Source organism: Arachis hypogaea, chromosome 8 (genome assembly GCF_003086295.3).
Source record: "Arachis hypogaea cultivar Tifrunner chromosome 8, arahy.Tifrunner.gnm2.J5K5, whole genome shotgun sequence".
NCBI lineage: Eukaryota > Viridiplantae > Streptophyta > Magnoliopsida > Fabales > Fabaceae > Arachis > Arachis hypogaea.
In genome coordinates this window covers 49,218,667-49,237,368 of record NC_092043.1, presented here as the reverse complement: position 1 = coordinate 49,237,368, position 18,702 = coordinate 49,218,667, and the positions used below count along the sequence as shown (strand labels likewise).

General features: G+C 36.1%; 3 protein-coding genes across 3 annotated transcripts; 1 reads left to right on the top strand and 2 right to left on the bottom strand.

The window, feature by feature from the left end:
* The first annotated feature begins 351 nt into the window (after positions 1-351).
* LOC112708060 (uncharacterized) lies at positions 352-5,770 on the top strand. Its single transcript, XM_025760181.3, has 5 exons — positions 352-3,771; positions 3,991-4,604; positions 4,780-4,989; positions 5,114-5,331; positions 5,411-5,770. Exons 1-5 carry the CDS (start codon positions 1,200-1,202, stop codon positions 5,460-5,462), a joined length of 3,666 nt encoding a protein of 1,221 aa, XP_025615966.1. The 5' UTR covers positions 352-1,199; the 3' UTR covers positions 5,463-5,770.
* A 1,794-nt stretch (positions 5,771-7,564) lies between these two features.
* On the bottom strand, positions 7,565-10,579 carry LOC112708059 (phosphatidylinositol 4-kinase gamma 4). Its single transcript, XM_025760180.3, has 2 exons — positions 8,310-10,579; positions 7,565-8,173 (listed from the first exon to the last, which is right to left on the bottom strand). The coding sequence occupies exons 1-2, from the start codon at positions 9,708-9,710 to the stop codon at positions 7,787-7,789; spliced, it is 1,788 nt and encodes a 595-aa protein (XP_025615965.1). The 5' UTR covers positions 9,711-10,579; the 3' UTR covers positions 7,565-7,786.
* Positions 10,580-11,734: 1,155 nt separating this feature from the next.
* LOC112708058 (protein HIRA-like) lies at positions 11,735-18,652 on the bottom strand. The gene is given in 12 exon segments (XM_025760179.3): positions 11,735-12,617; positions 12,838-12,955; positions 13,094-13,216; positions 13,497-13,737; positions 13,886-14,096; positions 14,241-15,258; positions 15,371-15,768; positions 15,845-15,960; positions 15,963-16,095; positions 16,266-16,541; positions 16,881-17,188; positions 18,259-18,652. Coding segments are annotated over 11 exon segments (3,132 nt in total). The 5' UTR covers positions 16,989-17,188; positions 18,259-18,652; the 3' UTR covers positions 11,735-12,227.
* Positions 18,653-18,702: the final 50 nt, after the last annotated feature.

Genomic DNA, 18,702 nt, shown 5'->3' with positions numbered 1-18,702 from the left:
GATTCTTATCAAATCTTTGCTCCTAGGCGTATGATATGCTAAATTCCTTAAAGCTTATATTCTCAAAACACCTCTGCCTATGTGTACATAGCTGGTCCCAAATTCGGGAAAAATAACAAGAGTTGTTAGGTCTACGACAACCAATATAAAAAACGACGTTGGACAATTATTAAGAAGATGTTCTCAAAAATAGTGTTTAAAGTTCTCAAATAACATGATGTTTGCTGCTTGAACATCAATGTTATAGTTCACACTTCACACACTTTGGTGGTTGTTTGTACCTTATTTTGTGAATCATATTCTAAGGTAGGAGTGCTATACAAAAAACAGAGAGTGTCATGTTATGGGAAAGTCTTTATTTTATTTGTTTTGATGATGGAAGTCATTATTGTAATAGGGAGTTGCATCTAGTTGTTAAGAGTGGTACCAATTTTTCACATTAATGTTTCACAAAATATTACTACCTTAGGAGTGAAAATGACATACAATAGTAACATGGAAAACTCATATCACCGCCAGCAAAAATCTCAAATTATTTATTTGTCTTAACCTTTTAGGCCGGCGCCATCAATTGTAGCACTTATGTGAGCCAACTCTAAATCAGACAATACAACAAATAATAAGAGTAATGATTAATGGAGATATGTATTTGTTATCTTATAAATTTTTTTATTATATTATTTTAAATAAATTTAATTATTGAAATTAATTTGTGTAGGTGGAGTGCTAACTTATCTGCTCCCTTAAGTATTGACTATTGAAATTCAAATTTTGTATTATATATGTAACAAATTATTAGTCAGCAACTTTTTAAATAGAACTTAAATCTATAAAAAATTAATTTTTGCATGTCAAATTGAAAAAAAATATTATATATTTAATTATTTAATCTATTAATTAATTTTTAAAATATATAAAATATTTTTTAAAAGAAAATGTAAAATAAAGTTTAAAAAAATTTGAGAGAATATGAAATAAACCTTCTGCGAACACGTGTCATTCCAACAAGCACTCCACATCAGTTCTTCATGTGTAGAAGATTTTAGCATCAGCACCATTAGAAAACATTAGCAGAAAGCTAAAACCCCCCAAAGCAAAAAAACCTTGGATCTTTCAAACAAGCTTCATCCAAATCCAACTATGATTTCATCGATTCTTTCTCTGTAGCAGCAGCTGCTGCTGCTTCTCTTCTTTCATCCATGGCCGTTCTCAATGTTTCAACATTTTCAACCTTCTGCAACCCCCAAACCCTCAGCAACACAAAATTCCCATCAAAATACAGCAACAAACCCAGATTTCACAGAATCCCATTATTCTCTCCCCATTTTTTCAGCTCAAAGACTACAAAGTTTCAAACTTTTGCCCAATTTGGACGACCCACCAACCGCCGCAACTATCTCAGGAAGAAGCTCCTCCATGATAACCACCACCGGGTAAGTCCCAATAAGCTTATCACTGATCCACCACCCTCTGAATTCCACGAAAAATCCACTAGTTTCAATAATGGGGTCGAAGATAGTGTTTCTGAGGGCACTAAAGTTGAAAACTTTGAAGTGGAAAAACAACAAAAGTCTAAGTTTTCTTTGGGTGAGTCTGTTATGTTGAATAAGTTAGAGAATTGGGTTGAACAGTATAAGAAGGATTTTGAGTATTGGGGTATAGGTTCTGGCTCTATATTCACTGTTTATGAGGATTCCAATGGTGGTGTCAAAAGGGTAATTGTTGATGAAGATGAGATATTGAGAAGGAACAAGGTTGATAGGGAAGTGATTGATGAATTCCCTGAAGTGATTTATAAGATTTCGAATGCTAAGAACATGGCTAGGGAAATGGAGAAAGGCAATAATGTAATTTCAAGGAATAGCTCTGTGGCTAAGTTTGTTGTTCAAGGGGAGGAGGTGGTGGCAGAGAGTGGTTTTGTCAGTGGTGTTCGTGGTTTTATTGCTCAACCGGGATTGCTTCTGAAGATTTCGCGAGTTGGCGGCCGAGTATTGTGTGTCTTGCTTGTGATGTGGGCAGTGAAGAAGTTGTTTACTGTTGGAGGTGAGGAGGTCGAGTACACGGGAATGGAGAAGGAAATGATGAGGAGGAAGATCAAGGCGAGGAAGGAGAAAGAGGTTTTGGTGAAGGGTGCCATTGAGGTTATTCCCGAGCAGTCGGAGTCACTGACAACGGACATTAAGAAGCCCAAGTTAGATAAGGATCAACTTAAGAACAATATTCTTAAGGCTAAGGCTACTGCTGATAAACCTGCGGTACAAGGTCTATCTGCTAAAGTGACAAGTAAAACTACGCATTTCGACTATAAAGTTCAAGAAATTCAAGAAATGGCTAGGCGGGCACGGAGAATTGAGGCTAGAGAAAAGTCTCAAGTTAGTAAAGATACTGATAGGAATGGTCCTGTGATTGAGGAGTCATCCAATGAGATGGAAGTTGTACAAAAGAATGATGAGAAAGATCAAGATGAAGTTGAAAGAAAAACAACAGATAGTAATGCAATTTTGGAATCAGCATCTGTTGATGACACAGGAGTTATTGATAATTCAGTATCGCATGGGGTAATTCAGGATGAATGCAATGTGCATGCTTCAGATATCCTAGTTCAAGGTGATACAGAGACCAATAAACAGGAACTAGAGTTTACCAATAATAGTGTAAGAGCAAACGATGGAGAAGGCAACCAACAACCCTTGGCTATGCCTATTAATGGCTCATCTGTGACAAATGAAAGCTCTATGGAAAAGAAACCAAGGATCATACGGTCTGTAAAGGAAGCTAGGGAGTATCTTTCAAAGAAACATGACAAACAAGATCCTGATACTGTATCAACAAATTTTGAACATGTGAAAGAGGATTACGATTCTATGCCCTCGAGTAATATTGACTTTAATGGCCAAACATCGGAGATGAATGGAATTGTGTCCAGAACTGATGATTTAAGTGAAATATCAGATTCTAAGTCTTTAACAAATTCTGCTGAAGATTCTGATCATGCGGATAAGGAATTTGGTCCAATGAAAGAAAACCCTGACACCGGTATTGAATCTGGAGGAGACCTTCAAAATTCTGAGACTACCTTAGAAAGTGAAGTTAACGGCACTAGTGCAGATATAACGCTATCTATAAAGGCAGAAAATCAGCTAGAGGAAAACTTAAATGAAGATGAGCTCATGAGCAATCAAACTATAAGTGATTCTTTGAATGAAACATCAGAATCTAAACCTGCCATAAATGCCAGTGAAGATTCTAATCAGAACAATAAGGAATTCAACCTGGCAAAGGATGTCTACAAAGACTTAGGTTTTGAACTTGAAGCAGAAGAACTTCGAAAGTCTGAGATCACTTTAGATCATGAAGTTAATGTTGGTAGCACAGAGAAAAGGGCATCTGCAAAGACAGAAAATTGGCTGGAGAAAAACTTCCATGAAGTTGAGCCCATACTTAAGCAAATTGGAGAAGGGTTTAGAGATAATTACATGGTTGCAAGAGAGAGAGTTGATCAACCTCTAGGTATTCCCACTGAGATGGAATCACTCGGATTTGAAGATGGTGGAGAACTTGATTGGATGCAAGATGATCATCTTAGGGACATTGTTTTTCGAGTCCGAGATAATGAACTATCTGGACGAGATCCATTTTATTCGATGAATGCTGAAGATAAAGAAGCCTTCTTCAGAGGTCTTGAGAAGAAAGTGGAAATAGAAAATAAAAAACTCTCTCACATCCATGAATGGCTCCATGCAAATATTGAGAATCTTGATTATGGAGCAGGTAGTTGCGTTTTCTCAAAATTATGTGATATAGAGAACTTAATTTCTTGAGATGATTTTGGCAACATTGTTTAGTTGCTTTTGTCATGGACATGATATATTAACATATTCTTGAGTTTCTTATAAGCGTATTCTGTAGGATTAAATTCTTGAGATATATTAGCTATCTTGTTTTAAAAGATTTGAGGTTAATGCTAATTCTTGGTTTTTATTCTTGTAGATGGCATTAGTATATATGATCCACCGGAGAAAATAATTCCCCGTTGGAAAGGACCCCCTGTGGAGAAAGTTCCGGAGTTTCTAAATCAATTCCTAGAACAAAGAAAGACAAATTCCACCCAAAATTTGAACCCTGTGAAGAAGGATGAAAATCTCTCTACAAAAGTATCAGCACATTCATCTTCAAAAGAAAAGGTTGATGGTTCTAAAGCACCAAGTAAGAAGTTGAAAAAACCGAGGACTATTATTGAAGGAAGTGATGGATCTGTGAAAGTTGGCAAAAAGTCAGGGAAGGAATATTGGCAGCACACAAAGAAATGGTCCCAAGGTTTTCTGGATTCTTACAATGCCGAAACAGATCCAGAAGTTAAGGCCACAATGAAGGATATTGGGAAGGATTTGGATCGTTGGATCACCGAGAAAGAAATCGACGAAGCAGCTGACCTGATGAACAGGTTACCTGAGAGGAGCAAGGGTTTCATGGAAAAGAAACTCAACAAACTTAAAAGGGAGATGGAACTGTTTGGACCACAAGCCGTAGTTAGCAAATATCGCGAATATGCAGATGATAAAGAAGAAGATTACTTGTGGTGGTTAGATCTTCCACATGTGCTGGTAAGATATGTATATCTCTTTTATTCTTAGTTCCAATACTTTTACAAATCCTGAAAATAAGAAATAAATATGAATGTTATGTCCTTGAGTTACAGTTTTTGATGGATCAAAATTATTGGAGATTTTCCACTCTATTATTCATTGATGGTGAATTGAGTTGTTTGTTTTCTGTCAGTGCATTGAGATGTACACAATTGATGATGGAGAAGAGAGAGTGGGATTTTATGCATTGGAGATGGCTTCTGATCTTGAATTGGAACCTAAGCCGAACCATGTGATCGCCTTCCAAAATGCGAGTGACTGCAAAAACTTTTGTTACATAGTTCAGGCTCATTTGGATATGCTTGGGAAAGGCAATGCATTCGTCGTTGCACGGCCTCCAAAGGTAACGAATCAAATGTTCTCGCCAGTGTCAATGCTCAATTAGTTATATTTTTGCTTTTGTTAATTTGTTTTGAACCGATCCAAACCAAACTGCAAACACCTCTAACTTTTATCCGGTGCGATAGGATGCTTTCCGAGAAGCTAAAGCGAATGGATTTGGCGTCACGGTCATCAGGAAAGGCGAGCTTCAACTCAACATAGACCAGCCACTAGAAGAAGTGGAGGAACAAATCACTGAGATTGGCAGTAAAATGTATCATGATATGATGATGAAGGAGAGATCTGTGGATATAAACTCAATAATGAAGGGTGTGTTTGGTTTCAGTGACAGTACCACCAAGAGGTAATCAAATGGTACAATTATGATTTATAATCATTAAATTAAAGCATAGATTTATTAATTTCATTCTTACTGTCTGAAGGTTAAAGCGGCGGTTGAAGAAACCAGAAACTGGTGAAGAGTTTAGAGTTTAGGATTTAGGATTATGATTCGCATATGTTCACCATCACCTCCAACTTCAAAATATAATTTATAAAAGGTAATGGTGGCTTTGGCCTTGGCTTGGTTTTTCCTGTTCTTGCCAAGAGATGGTGTAAAATGATTCCATCCATGCTTAATTTTCATGGTGGTATATAGTAGTTTTGTACTTCTTTCCCCTTCTCAGATCAGAATTGCTTTGTAAATAGATTTCTAGGAGAAATACAAGAATATAATAACAATATTTGTGTTAAGAAAAAATAAAGTAATTTAAAATTGTTTAATAAAATATTTTTTGATAGAATTATTTAGACCAATTTTAAAATATATAATAAATAATTTATCATATATATTTTTGTATAAAGTTATTATCTTAATGACTTAAAAAATTCACAAATATATGGATTTATTTTTTGCATCTTGATTTTTTTAACCCAAGAGAAACTATATATATATAATATATATAACACTCAAATAATGATAAAAAAAGAAAATATATATTTTTTAACTTCTAGTCATTTATGAATATACACACAATTTTCAGTTGTTACATTCATAAATTAAGTTTTCAAATTTTATTATTATTATTATTAAAGAATTTTAATGAACGTGTTTTTTTTCTATGTTGTTAAAAATTAACTTTAGCGTTAACATGAAAATTTTATATGGAACTTTAAAAACTTAGGTGTCATTAATTTACTTTAATATATTTTTTATCTTTTATTTTATAAAATAAATTTTATTCAACAAATAAAATATGCAACATTAGATGATTTAGATTCTTTATATGAATTAACATTTTGTATAATATAATTTCTTTTATATAATTGAAGAATTTAATGTGAGAAATTATAAAATTAATGATAGGTTGGTTCTATAGATATCATTTACTATGATATTATAAATGTAGTTATATAGATATATTCTCACAAATTAAATTTAGTGTTGACTATGATAAATTTATAGAAAAATTAAAAATGTAGGTGTTATTAACTTGTTTAATACTATTTAAGTCTTTTATATATATATATATATATATATATATATATATATATATATATATATATAGTAGATAATAGATAGACAATAAATTATGTAACTATTTATCATAATAAATTATAGCTAAATTTTGATTCAATTCTGTATTTTTTTATTCCCTTAATATTTATAAATAGCAACAACTTTCTTAACATGAAATGAACAAAGAACAATAAAAAGAATGACAACTTACTGTGCAAGAATACTTACTCTTCTTATTTTGTTTTATCAACAATATATCTTTGACCTTTGAATTGAAGCAAATTGCTATTGTTTTTATGAATTGAGTTGAACAATTCATTGCTTCAAAGTCATAATTCTAGACAAAATTGCATAGGTTCAAGCAATCTCTCCCACATATCTTGAGTTGCATTGTCAAGTGTCAACCACTTTACCTAACTGACAGCTGTATTTTAATAGAGATAATACAGACTCTCTTGACCTTATAAAACACCAACTATATATTTTATTCAAGCAGCACAAATATATATATATATATATATATATATATATATATATATATATATATATATATATATATATATATATATATATATATATATATATAATTATATACTATACTATTGATGTAATAGTAAAGGTTAATATCTCAAGAAGAGAAATTTTGCATATTAAATTAGCTATTGTTTTTATCATTTAATCATATTCTTCTTGGGTGGCAGAGATTATTATCCATATTAAAATCTTAGAGCCTAAATTTGGGTTTTTTATTTAAATAAATATACCTGAAATGAGTGGAACAAATGAAAAAAAAAAAACTTATTATCCTATATATACTTATTTCCTATATTATTCCCCATGGGATTTGTCTCACACAAAACTGGACATGTCCTCCATAAGATTTTAGCTCAAACATTAACACATTTTCCCCCACCCTCTTGTAAATTCATTTTTTTTAATTCAATACCCTATTGCAAACTGGCAACTGACAAATCAAAGACTAATCCATCACAAATTAGAACTCTTTTTAGAGTCTGCACTTAAATAAAACCCTAAATTTGCAAGAACCACAAGCATGCCACTAAAAAAACCCAAGAACTTTGAAACCAAGACCGTCTCTAGTCATAAAAAGGTAAAAATATTCCTTCAAAGGAACTCAGAAGTTAAAGAGGGTAAACAAATGAACAACTTGATGAAAGAAATTTGTGAAATATTGGAAACTACTATGATAGAATGAAACAACAATCATTGGAGCTATTAGTTATGTATGTACTAGAGAATACATGTACATAGAAATTAATATACCGAATTTCTACTTTAGTTAAGAAATTGAAGTGCATATCTCATCAAGGTGCTTGTCCATGATGGATGCAACAGCTTCAAGATATGTGGCTTCACTTGTGCCAGGAAGAACAGAATCCAGTGCTTCTTGCACAATCCCTTCAATCACTGATTCCTTGTTCAAGGATTCTCTACACATCAAGTTTCCAATGGCAAATGGGGTCATTCCTCTCTCAACTCCTTTCTTCAGAAGCATGGTTGAGATTCGAAGAACACGGGCGCATTCAACTGGAAGATCCCATCCATGGAACTTCAAAAGGGCAATGTCTTCTTCAGCATCCAGTGAGTTTATATAGTCAATAACCTCCGGCGAGTATGGCTGGCGAGCTTGCGGCCAATACAACCATTCAAAGGTGCAATCCTCAAACTGTTGGAACAAGGAAAAGAAGACTCAAGTTATTATTGGTTATGAATAAGAATAAAACATTATCTTACCCTATATCATCAAGTGCATAGCTTTAATCAAATATGAATAAATCAACAACAATTGGAATGGTGCTTACACTTGTGGGCAAGCAGTATCCATGATCAATTGGAATGAGAACAGCTTGGCCATTTTCAGCATCCTTGCCGATCAAAATATTCCCGGCATGCCTATCAACATTAGCCAGCCTCATGTCCAACACGGAAATCTTATGCACTTCCTTCACAGGGAAAGCACCGGGGCCCATATCCTCACAGCTTCCATTATTCTCAATGAACATTTGCAAGGAGCCAATCTTAGTAGTCACGTCACCCGGATGGTTAAATCCTTCATGCAAGCACTTAACCAAAGCAGTAGGCGGAACCCCAGCGAAGCCCTTTGCATCGCCAAATAACGACCTGTGCCCTGTTATCGGATGGTCCAAAATGTAAGCTGCAACCTCCCTGAACGCTCCTTGGCCAACTCTAGTACCCTTCTTTAAGCCTTCACCATCTAATGACAAAGGTAAACCTCTAGGGTTATTCTCAGCCATTGGCTCTTCATCAATAGGCTTAAAAACAGCTACATACTTGTGCCCTGTCGAATCAAGCATGAAATAAGCTCCTCCTGTGCCCTCTGCAGATCTAATTGGACTATTTCCATGATCTAATCCATCATATGTAGAGTTTATCATATTCCAAACCTCAGAATCCAGCTCCACTTTAGGGTTAACAATGATCGGCTCCAAAAGATCATTTGTACCAAGAGTCCTTGGCACAGTTTTCTCATTTGGTTCATGCTCCTTTCCTGCATCTTCTTTACCAGCATCGTATTTCCTCCTATAACCATCCTCATCAGCGTCGAAATGTTTTGCATCATTCAACTCCGTCGCAACAACAGACAACTCGTCGAGTCCTGTACTAACTTCTGCATACTTCAACCTAACAAAAAGATGTATCATCGCATCATTATGTTTGCTGCATATCTCATCTATAATCTTCTCATCCTGAAGCGGCTCCCCATTACACACTACTTCTTGCTGTTCAGGATCAGCGAGCTGTTTCTCCCTCTTCGCAATCTCTTGCTTGACATACCCAACATCCCTGCATCTTTCCACCTGAAAAGTGAACTCCTTGCCACAAGAAGTTTTCACATTGATGGTCTGCAAATCCGAGAGCCGGATCACCAAATGCAAGACATTCCCTTCTGTAATCCCATAGTCCTTGAGGAGCGAATTGCTCCGCGCAAGCTCTCGACCGCCACAAACTAATCTCTGCTTGTTTTTCAATGAAGGAAGACCTTCATTCCTTTGGATTTTGAGTTTTACCGACTCGATGGTATCGCAGGGCAGCACGCGCATCGGGGTCACAGACCCCGAGAAGGAAAGGTATATGAATATGGACTCTTGGTCCATAGACAAGTGCAGTGGAGTGAACCCATTTGGAGTAAACAGTGACTCCCTTGGCACAGGGCTAAGAATGGTAACACCGGAAGATGACATTTTCAGTTACAAAGGATTATCAAACGGAAAATTTGAAAACCAATTAAGGTTGACAGAGTCTCTGACCTAGAAAGCCTGAAACCCTAACTTCCTAACAATTTTCACAAGTCAGCCATAATTTCTGTGCAATTAGAGCTACCTAAGGTGTGATGATGACACACACCAGACACAAATGACCAAACAAGCTCAAATTGAACCAAAATATGCACAGAAAGATAGAATCTTTTGATTGGAAAAAAGCATACGAAAAAGGGGGAAATGAAACCCTAATTCCCCTAATTCCACATCTTTCCCTCCCTTGAAAGCCAAAGATCAATCAAATTCAATCTCTAAGAAACTTCTTATTCGGATCAAATCACAAATAGATCAGAATAATCAACGGCATAACTCAACAGAGGAAAGAAAGGGCAGAAAGAACAGAAAAGTAATATCTTTCTTACCACCCCCAGAAGCAGAAGCAGAAGAAAGTTCCTAGCTTTAGCACCAGGAAGAAGAAATGGCGTAATGGGGTTCTGTTAATTGAGCCAAATGAAGAGTTTTCAATTCAAGATTGCAGAGAAAACAAAGAACAGGTAAAGGGTTCTTATTTCTTAACATTGACTCGGAAAAATGTGAAAAAACACAAGGAGAGAAAGAAAGAGAGAGAAAAATGGTTTGTTTGTGGAACAAGACAAACGCGTGTAGCCGCCTAGTATAAGTATACGTAGCATTCTACTTCATACTCCGTATAATATACTGTTTTGACGAAAGAAAGAGATAAGTGTTAACCCTGGTTACCGTACACATACACACCTATGTGTATACACGTGTAAAAGGGTTTGATAGAAGGGTACCATTATTTCATTTCTTTTTGGCCTTTTCTTTTGCATAGAAAAGAGCAATATTCTTCGTTATTATGTTCGGAGATACCGTTATGCAAAACCGTGTGCGCTCCTCCTTTTCAGAGCAATAAAGAAAAGGACATTGTAATGGTTTTCTATTTCTAACGTTACAATTGAAATTTGAAACACTGATTAACAAGTGACACCGAGTCACTTGTGTTGTGAGAAATTTCATATTCTTGAAGGAATAATGGAATGTCTAATCTAATGCATTTTATAAAGAATTTTACTGTATTAAAATTCTCCTATTTTACAGTTAGATAATTTAAATTCATTTCCTCTCTCAATACTTCATTTGAATAATCTCAATTTTAGAAGCTAATTGAAGCAGGGAAATTAAAGAATCACCTTCTGAACAAACATTAAATTATGGTGATACTCCTCTCATCTTATGTATGATGTCTCATCTCTTCCTCCTTTGTGCTTTTCCACGGTCAAATTCGTGATAGTGATAGAATAGCATAATCAATTTTGTGAACTTTATTTAGATTTTATTTGACATTAACCAAATTGGACACCAAAATTGCTGCTTTGCATCTTATGATTAGATTTCCACCACGAACAACTCATTTTTACAAAATATTAATCAACTACACTAAAATTTAGTTACCAAATCAGTCATCAATATAAAATTAAAATATAAAATATATATAATAAATAAATTAAATAACAATAAAACAACAAAAAATCTTATCCCGCCATGAGATTAACTACATAAATAAAAAACTTTATTACGCTCTATTATGTATTATATTTATAGTAAATATGTATTTATACATAAATATATTATAACTGATTCAATAATTAATTTTTAATATATATGTAATATTTTTTAATATAAATAAAAGAAAGCTGAAGGATAAGATAGATATTGCAGAATACACAACAATTCCACGGCAACAAGAAATGCATAAAAAGAGGCTCTTAAGATTTCAAATTTATTTATAAAGTTGCTCATATTTTATAAATACTTTTTCCTGTTACTGTTATTTGAATATATAAACTACTTCACCATATACTTTGTATGTCTATGCTATTGTACCTTTTTTATTGAGGATTTCAAAATGTGAAGTGTTAAACTTGTACATATAGTCATATACATTCCTCTGAAAAAAAATAACACTAAAATAATAGTGAGCACCGTTTATTAAAGTATATAATAATTGCTTCCATAAAAAAAATTAATAAATAAATAAAAAACACCATCAGCGGTCACATATTATACAGAGATGGAGTTTACCATAGTTGTTAGACAAAACTAACACCATGGTTCAGATTTACAACATTGACCAGCTCTAATTTTGCCAGCACTTGAAATTGTATAAAGCAAAATAGAAACTAAATATCTTTGCTATCTTTAGAAGAACTGTTGTACTCCAGTTAGTGAAGATGGATCAGCTAGCTTTAGATGAAAGCTCTTATAGTGTACAAATTAGACATAATTTGAGCATCAATAGAAATTGATTCCTATTGGCCAAAATGGAAAAAGGTGTAATGTAATAGATTTGCTTGGAAAATGCAGAAGGGTGTGGATTAAACATTCATTCATTCAGGCCATGTTAGAAAACATACCAAGTAGTTGATACACTACATGGTGAAAGGCTTCCTCCAATTGCATGCACTATCTATGTCCAAGTCAAGAACCGTCTTCCATCGGCTGGGAATCTGGGACAACTTCATCAGCTCCACATGCATCTGGATTTTCTTCATTTCCAAGGGAAGGAGTGGAATCCGTTGGATCTTTTGCTACCTGGGGACTGTCCTTGTTGCAATCTATGGCTTGACATTCACGAGGGTTCGTATCTGATTTTTGCAGAGCATTATTGACTTTATCTGTTGTTAACGAACAACTCTCAATTTGATCGGCTTTTGGCAACGCTGTCTTGAGTAACACCTCTTGATTGGTGTCGGCAATCTCGTATTCCGATAAAAGGTCCATAAATTCATTAAGCAGTCTCTGGACTTTCCTGTTTGAAGCCATTGATGGAAGGATATCCTCCTTAAGAAGTTTGTGTTTCTTCAGTCCCTGCAAATATCCAAATGGAAGATTTCAAGATGATGATAAACAAAATTCATTAACAATCAAACTCACTTAAGCTGATTCATTCACCATATAGCTTCATTTTATGAGAGAAAAACAAACAGGAGGAACAAAATAAAATAGTAATCATAGCAAGCATTCACAATTCTATCTCTCAACTATTTTTCCCCCTGCCTGAAAAAGTAAATAAATAGATTAGACTTACAAGCACAAGAGGATCCCATGCTAAGCTTTTTGAATCTGATAATGTTTCTTCAGCCATCCCTGTTGGAGGTCCAAGGAAACTCTCGCAGACTTCTCGTAATCGAGATTCATCTGCTTCTCTGAAATCATTTTATAACCTTGGTTTAGTCTTCAGGTAGTGTCATTGCATAGAGCACCTCATGGCCCATATATGCAAGAATGAGAATGTTCCAAATCGCATTTGGTTTACATCAAGTAAATGGAGTGTATAAGAATACCTTGCAAGAAAGCGAACATAGGATAATAAACACTGGCGATATTCATTCGGAGATCCCAAAGCCAAAGAAGAAGCCAGTTGAGCTTCCAAATGAGCACGTGTCTGCACTCCGTCATCTGTCAATCTGCATGAAAAATGTTCATGTTTAGAAAGTGTTTCACTAGAACTCGATACTATCGTACACATGGAAAAGTAATTTACAAGCATGAATCAAACACCCTAGAGAAGAAGTCTGCTTTGTTTTCATTACTCGGTTAATGCTTTTTACATGTCCTAAAGTACGATAAATCAATGTCGTAAAAGTACTCAATAGCATCTTCAATTTTTTTTTTTTTTGTGCACCGGGGGAGGGGGTGGGGGAGGGGAGGATGCAGTACCAAATACAGAAATCAATAAATACATACCTAGTCCAGCCTGGTTTCCGGGCCAAATATTTTCTAACATCAACCTGCAAGGATGCCAGCTCACCACTATGAATTGAACCTAAACTCCAAGAGCTGGCGAAATTTGATGCAGGGAAGCAGTCATCTGCAACCCTTAACCAACACTTGAGACTCATGTCAAATAGAAAAGCATGGCGAGTGGCCAAAACAACGAGAGGAGAACCGGATTTTGATAGTTTTGAAGATATAACTTTGATTGTTCCTGGAAAAGAAAAAATTATAGCAGAAGAATATGAAAAAATTGTCGGAAACTTATGCTTGTCTTTGCATAAGTTGAACAATTAGCACTAATATAATAGTAAGAAACCAAGCATCTCATATATTAAACATATGCAGGCAAGTTATGGTACCTGCATCTTTGGCAGAGGAACTAGGTCCCAAAGCAACAAGAGATGCCAGCGAGTCATTAAGAAGACAGGTTCGGTTAAATAAATCCCATAAGTAAAGGGACCCTTTCCTTGTCACCAGCAACAATTTCCAGCACTCATCACAGTCTATGAATGTTGCTGCAGATCCCATCATCATCGCAGGTATTGCTCGTCTCCCACACTTTGTGTATATCTTTTTTTTGGTAGCATAGGCATCAATTAATATAGAATAGTCAGTGTGACATTCTACAGAAGATGGATACAACACGATACACAATACAGCTGAACACATCTATGGGTATGGAAAATTCTAAATAACAAATAAAATCATGTTTACCTGCAGGCATCCATCTTCACACCCAACTGCCCAAAAATTTGCATTTCCAGCTAGGACAGTGACTTTTCCGGATATCCTATCAGACCACAGTACTTGAGTCCCCTTTGTGCAAGAGATTTCTGTTTCTCTCATTGTGGACGTACTTCCCACCCCTACAATGTCATTCACGGCATGTTCTCTTGGGTGTGCTTCCAAACAAATAGGTGAAGTATCGTCTCCACCTTTCTTATCAAATACCCTGATGGAAAGACTTGCACCAGAAGCAGTCGAGGAACTAGAAGTTGCTGAATTTCCCAACTGCTCAACATTGATGATTCCTTCCCTTCCAGTAGTAGCTGGGACCTTCTCAATCACTAGGCTCTCAGATATTGTGGCCCTAGCAGTAACCCCAGAACGTTCTTTCAAATCTGAATTTCGGCCAAGTGCTCCACTGAAGGTACTACCTCTTATGCCGTCATCATTGGGTAAAACCCCATTAGTACCCTTTCTGTTATCAGAAACCAGGAGGGGAAAATCAAGTGCCTGGGACTGAACTGCAGAAGACATGATTTCCTGCTGAGCAGGGATTCCAACTGCTTCTGGAATAATTCTTTTTCGACCATCAGGTCTTCGATATTCTCTTTGTTTAACTGGGCTAGAAATCCGGACAGAGTTCATAACTTTGGTTGACCCATCACCAACAGGACCTCCATTCTTCTTACTATCACCAACTTGCGGCTCAACTGTCTTTGTAGCAATGGTGACATTGACATGAGGTTTTGCGATTATTTCGTTTGGTTGGATATCAGAAACCACTTTTTTGCTAGGTGTTTGCTTGGCAGAAGCTGCTTCTAGCAATAATTGTGCTGGACTTTCCGCTAAGTTTCCTTGACGCCCTCTGACATCACCATAGCGATTCTTCTTCAACTCATCTAATTCAGCATCATTTAGCCTCTGACCAAGTTCATTCACCTCGAAATTATACTTGGCCACAGTTCCATCCAAGGAACACGCAAAAAGTGAATATCCATCAGGGCTCCTGTTTAAAATGGGAAACAATTAATAATAGGTATCACTTAGCAAGATGGAAGAACTAAACTAGTCCATGCACACGCATAAATACACAATGAAGCCATAGATAACAAGCATACCAAGATAAATCCACAACACTTTGTGTGAAGAAATGCTTAGCCACAAAGAGAGGACGAGGACTTGCAGTCGTCCACACTGTTATAGTTCGATCTTGACTTCCAATGGCAATAACATTATATGGTTGTGCCTCTTTGCTTCCTATCTTGGAAGCACCATTGGCCCACCCAACAGGTACAGACTTCCCTTCTAGAGCATCGGAAAAATTTCTTCTGAACATTGAATGGTTAAATTTCACCACAATAACTGGGGCATTGTGTCCTAAGAAGTCAAATGTTGCAGACCATTCCCCTCTCTCTAGGACAGGCGCTGAATGCCTCGGCTTCTGGAAGCCATGAGTAGTGGTGATAAAATGACCACAGGGAGACCATCCAAGCCGTCTAAAAAAGGTTGATCCAAGCTGAAAAGTAGGCAATTCAATTAGAAAACAGAAAGTATTATTTGGCTATAAGAGATTTCAGAACAAAGATACATACTGATTTTGCCCAGTGACCATCTGTCCTGTGAGCAAGACTCCAATCACTAGTTCGCCAAATAATGACAGTCTTATCATCAGATTGACTTGCTATAAAAGATCCAATAGGATCCCAAGCAACCCCTTAACAAGGCTAGAGTGGCCCCTTAGAACAGCAGTACAAATGCCATTGCTCATATTCCATATATGGATAGTATTGTCCAAACTCGCACTAGCCAATGTGGAGTCATCAGGTGACCAATTGAGATCCACCTACTTTAAGCATGGATAAATAGATCCCAAGTTAAAGATGCTCATTGAAAATGTAAAGACATTGGAGGAGCAAGGTAATGATAAAATAATGATGAGTTAATTTCACTGAAACATAGAATACTTCTCTAGTAAATCAAAAGAGGTTGAAATAGTAAAAGCGATTGCATTACCACATCTGCGGTGTGCCCTCTCAAAGTCATCGCAACTTTCCAGTTTTCAATATCTGGTGGCTCTCCGCTGCCGAATTCAGTGGTTCCTGAACCAGGTTTTCTCTCATGAATCAATATCACCTGGTCATCAGACCCCGATGCAACATACCTCCCATGCCTAGCCCACCTAACACAGTTAACAGACCCAAAATGATCCCGCAGGGTGGCAAGAAGCCTCTGAGTGAAGTCATCATTTGCCAAGTCTAGAGAAACAGACTTCATATTCCATATGCGAACCTAAATGAAAAACACGGCTCAAAGGGTTGGAATATTCGAAAATTCAAACAAAAAAGAAACCAATTGTGCCTCAGAGTACCTGTCTAACAAGTAATCATGCGCCAACTATCTAAACAGACTCTCTTTTTCCCAATGAGTTCAGTGAAAATATCAAACAAAATGGAACAAAAATATTCGACTTATCCATATAAACAAATGATAAGCAATATCCATAGATACCAAGCAATTCCATAATCCAAAATTCAAACTGATATCAGTAAATTGAGACCCTTGGAAAAATTCAAGGAAAAAAAAGAAAAAGAAAGCAATTAAGACTTAGAGAAGAAGAAAAGTACATACCTTGTGGTCACCACCGCCAGTAGCGAAGCGTAGGCCACCTGGTTGAACATCAATGGAGAAAATTTGCATACCCTCATGCCTAACCCAGATTGGTTTCTCAGCTTTCATCTTCCAAAAATATCTTCTTTTGCACCAAAAACAGGTTCTTTTTCACTGTTCGATGCAAATTCAATCTCTCTCCGTTTTTCTCCCAACGGGGGAGTGGAGGGAGCTGAGAACTTCACTCACTCCGTTCAAAACCTAAGAGAATCCAACGAGAAAATTGATGGTTCTGAAACACCCCCTTTTACCCTCCACAAAACCCCCCACTGTGAAAAAAAAAAAAAAAAAAAAAAAAAAAAAAAAAAAACCCTAGTGAAAAGTTGGCATGTAAAATTCTGAATTGAGAAAAAACAAAATACCCTAAATTGAAAACAATATTCAATTTTTGTTTGTTTTTTCAATTTACCGAAAAGGGGGAAAATTAAAAGTGAAAAAGACAAAGCACCAACATTTGGGGGCTAGTAACAAAAAACCCTACAAAATGATGGGAGTGTTTGGAGAAGGGTGAATTTAATTTTCCTCTTTTAGCGGTCACATCTCAAAAGACCCTAAAGTTGAAAAAGGGACCAGAAGAAAATTATTGAAAAATTAAAAAAAAAAAAAAAAAGTGTAGAGAAGACTAACTAGCAGGAGTGTTCAGTTTGCGGTTTGGTTTGGTTCGTATTTAAAAAAAATTCATCCGAATTAATTATATATAAAATATTTAGTTTGGTTTGGTTTGGTTTTTTTTAAAAACCAACCAAACCAATTAAAATTGAATTGGCTTGGTTCGGTTTTTGGGTTTTTTTATACTAATTCAAAAGAGTAACATATTCTAACTATTTACAACCACTAATATGCAATAAAATACCAAATACCAACACATAATTAACAAAATAGCAGGTTCAATTTCAAAAAGGTATAAATCAAAGTCACAACATAATCATTAACACCAAAACTTCTTGTTTCCAATACTTATTTCAGTACTCAAAAGACTGGGAAAGGCCATAGCCAATCTCCCAAGTTGGAAAAGGACATGCGCAATTCTTAAGACCAAACCAATTTGTATTATAAGCTACTAACTACAATAACCTACATAAAAAATTAATTTTTCCCAGAAAATAAATCAATCATATAAATTAAATGATAAATGCCTCTGCATTCAGACAAACCATTAAAATTTAAATCAAATTGAACCCAATTCCAAACTCAGAATCCAAATTAAATTGAATTTAGAATCACATCAGCATCCAACAAATTAAATAAATAATCCAATTCCAAACTCTGAGCACAAACTCAGTTCAGAATCTTAAAAATTAATTGGAAAAAAGATGAAACTGAAGAAGCATTGGCTTACCGGAGAGATGGCGAGAGAAGAACGGCGATGACAAAGTGAGCTCGGAGAGTGTGAAGCAGAGTGAGCTCGCGATGAGAGTGAGACAGAGTTACCTAAAATCAGAGGAGAAGAGAAGGGGCAACAACCAAAAACGGCGAGGAGGGGAGAAGCAGCGACGACCCACGCGAGGAGCGGAGGAACCCTTCGCGACGGCGACGCCACGAGTTCACCTCATAACTTCGTGCGACGGCGAGGAGAGGAGGAACGATGCGAGAAGGGCCGAGTAGAGCTTCCCCGGATGACGACAGTACCCTGTACCGGAGGAGAAGAGTTCGACGACGACTTTGAAGAGGGATGGGGGCTGCTGGCAACGTTCGAAGAAGGTTTAGGGTTGGGTTCTTCTTCAGGGGTGGGGGATGGATAGTGTGGCCTAGTGGGTGTATTTGGCATTTTTTTTTTTTGGGA

Bases quoted from the DNA above. Each gene is read 5' to 3' on its own strand.
- LOC112708060 (XM_025760181.3), top strand. From the start codon at position 1,200: ATGGCCGTTCTCAATGTTTCAACATTTTCAACCTTCTGCAACCCCCAA. The intron at 4,605-4,779 runs GTAAGATATGTA...GTTTTCTGTCAG, and splicing joins TAGATCTTCCACATGTGCTG to TGCATTGAGATGTACACAAT. The intron at 4,990-5,113 runs GTAACGAATCAA...CCGGTGCGATAG, and splicing joins TCGTTGCACGGCCTCCAAAG to GATGCTTTCCGAGAAGCTAA.
- LOC112708059 (XM_025760180.3), bottom strand. From the start codon at position 9,710: ATGTCATCTTCCGGTGTTACCATTCTTAGCCCTGTGCCAAGGGAGTCA. The intron at 8,174-8,309 runs GTAAGCACCATT...TTGTTCCAACAG, and splicing joins GATACTGCTTGCCCACAAGT to TTTGAGGATTGCACCTTTGA.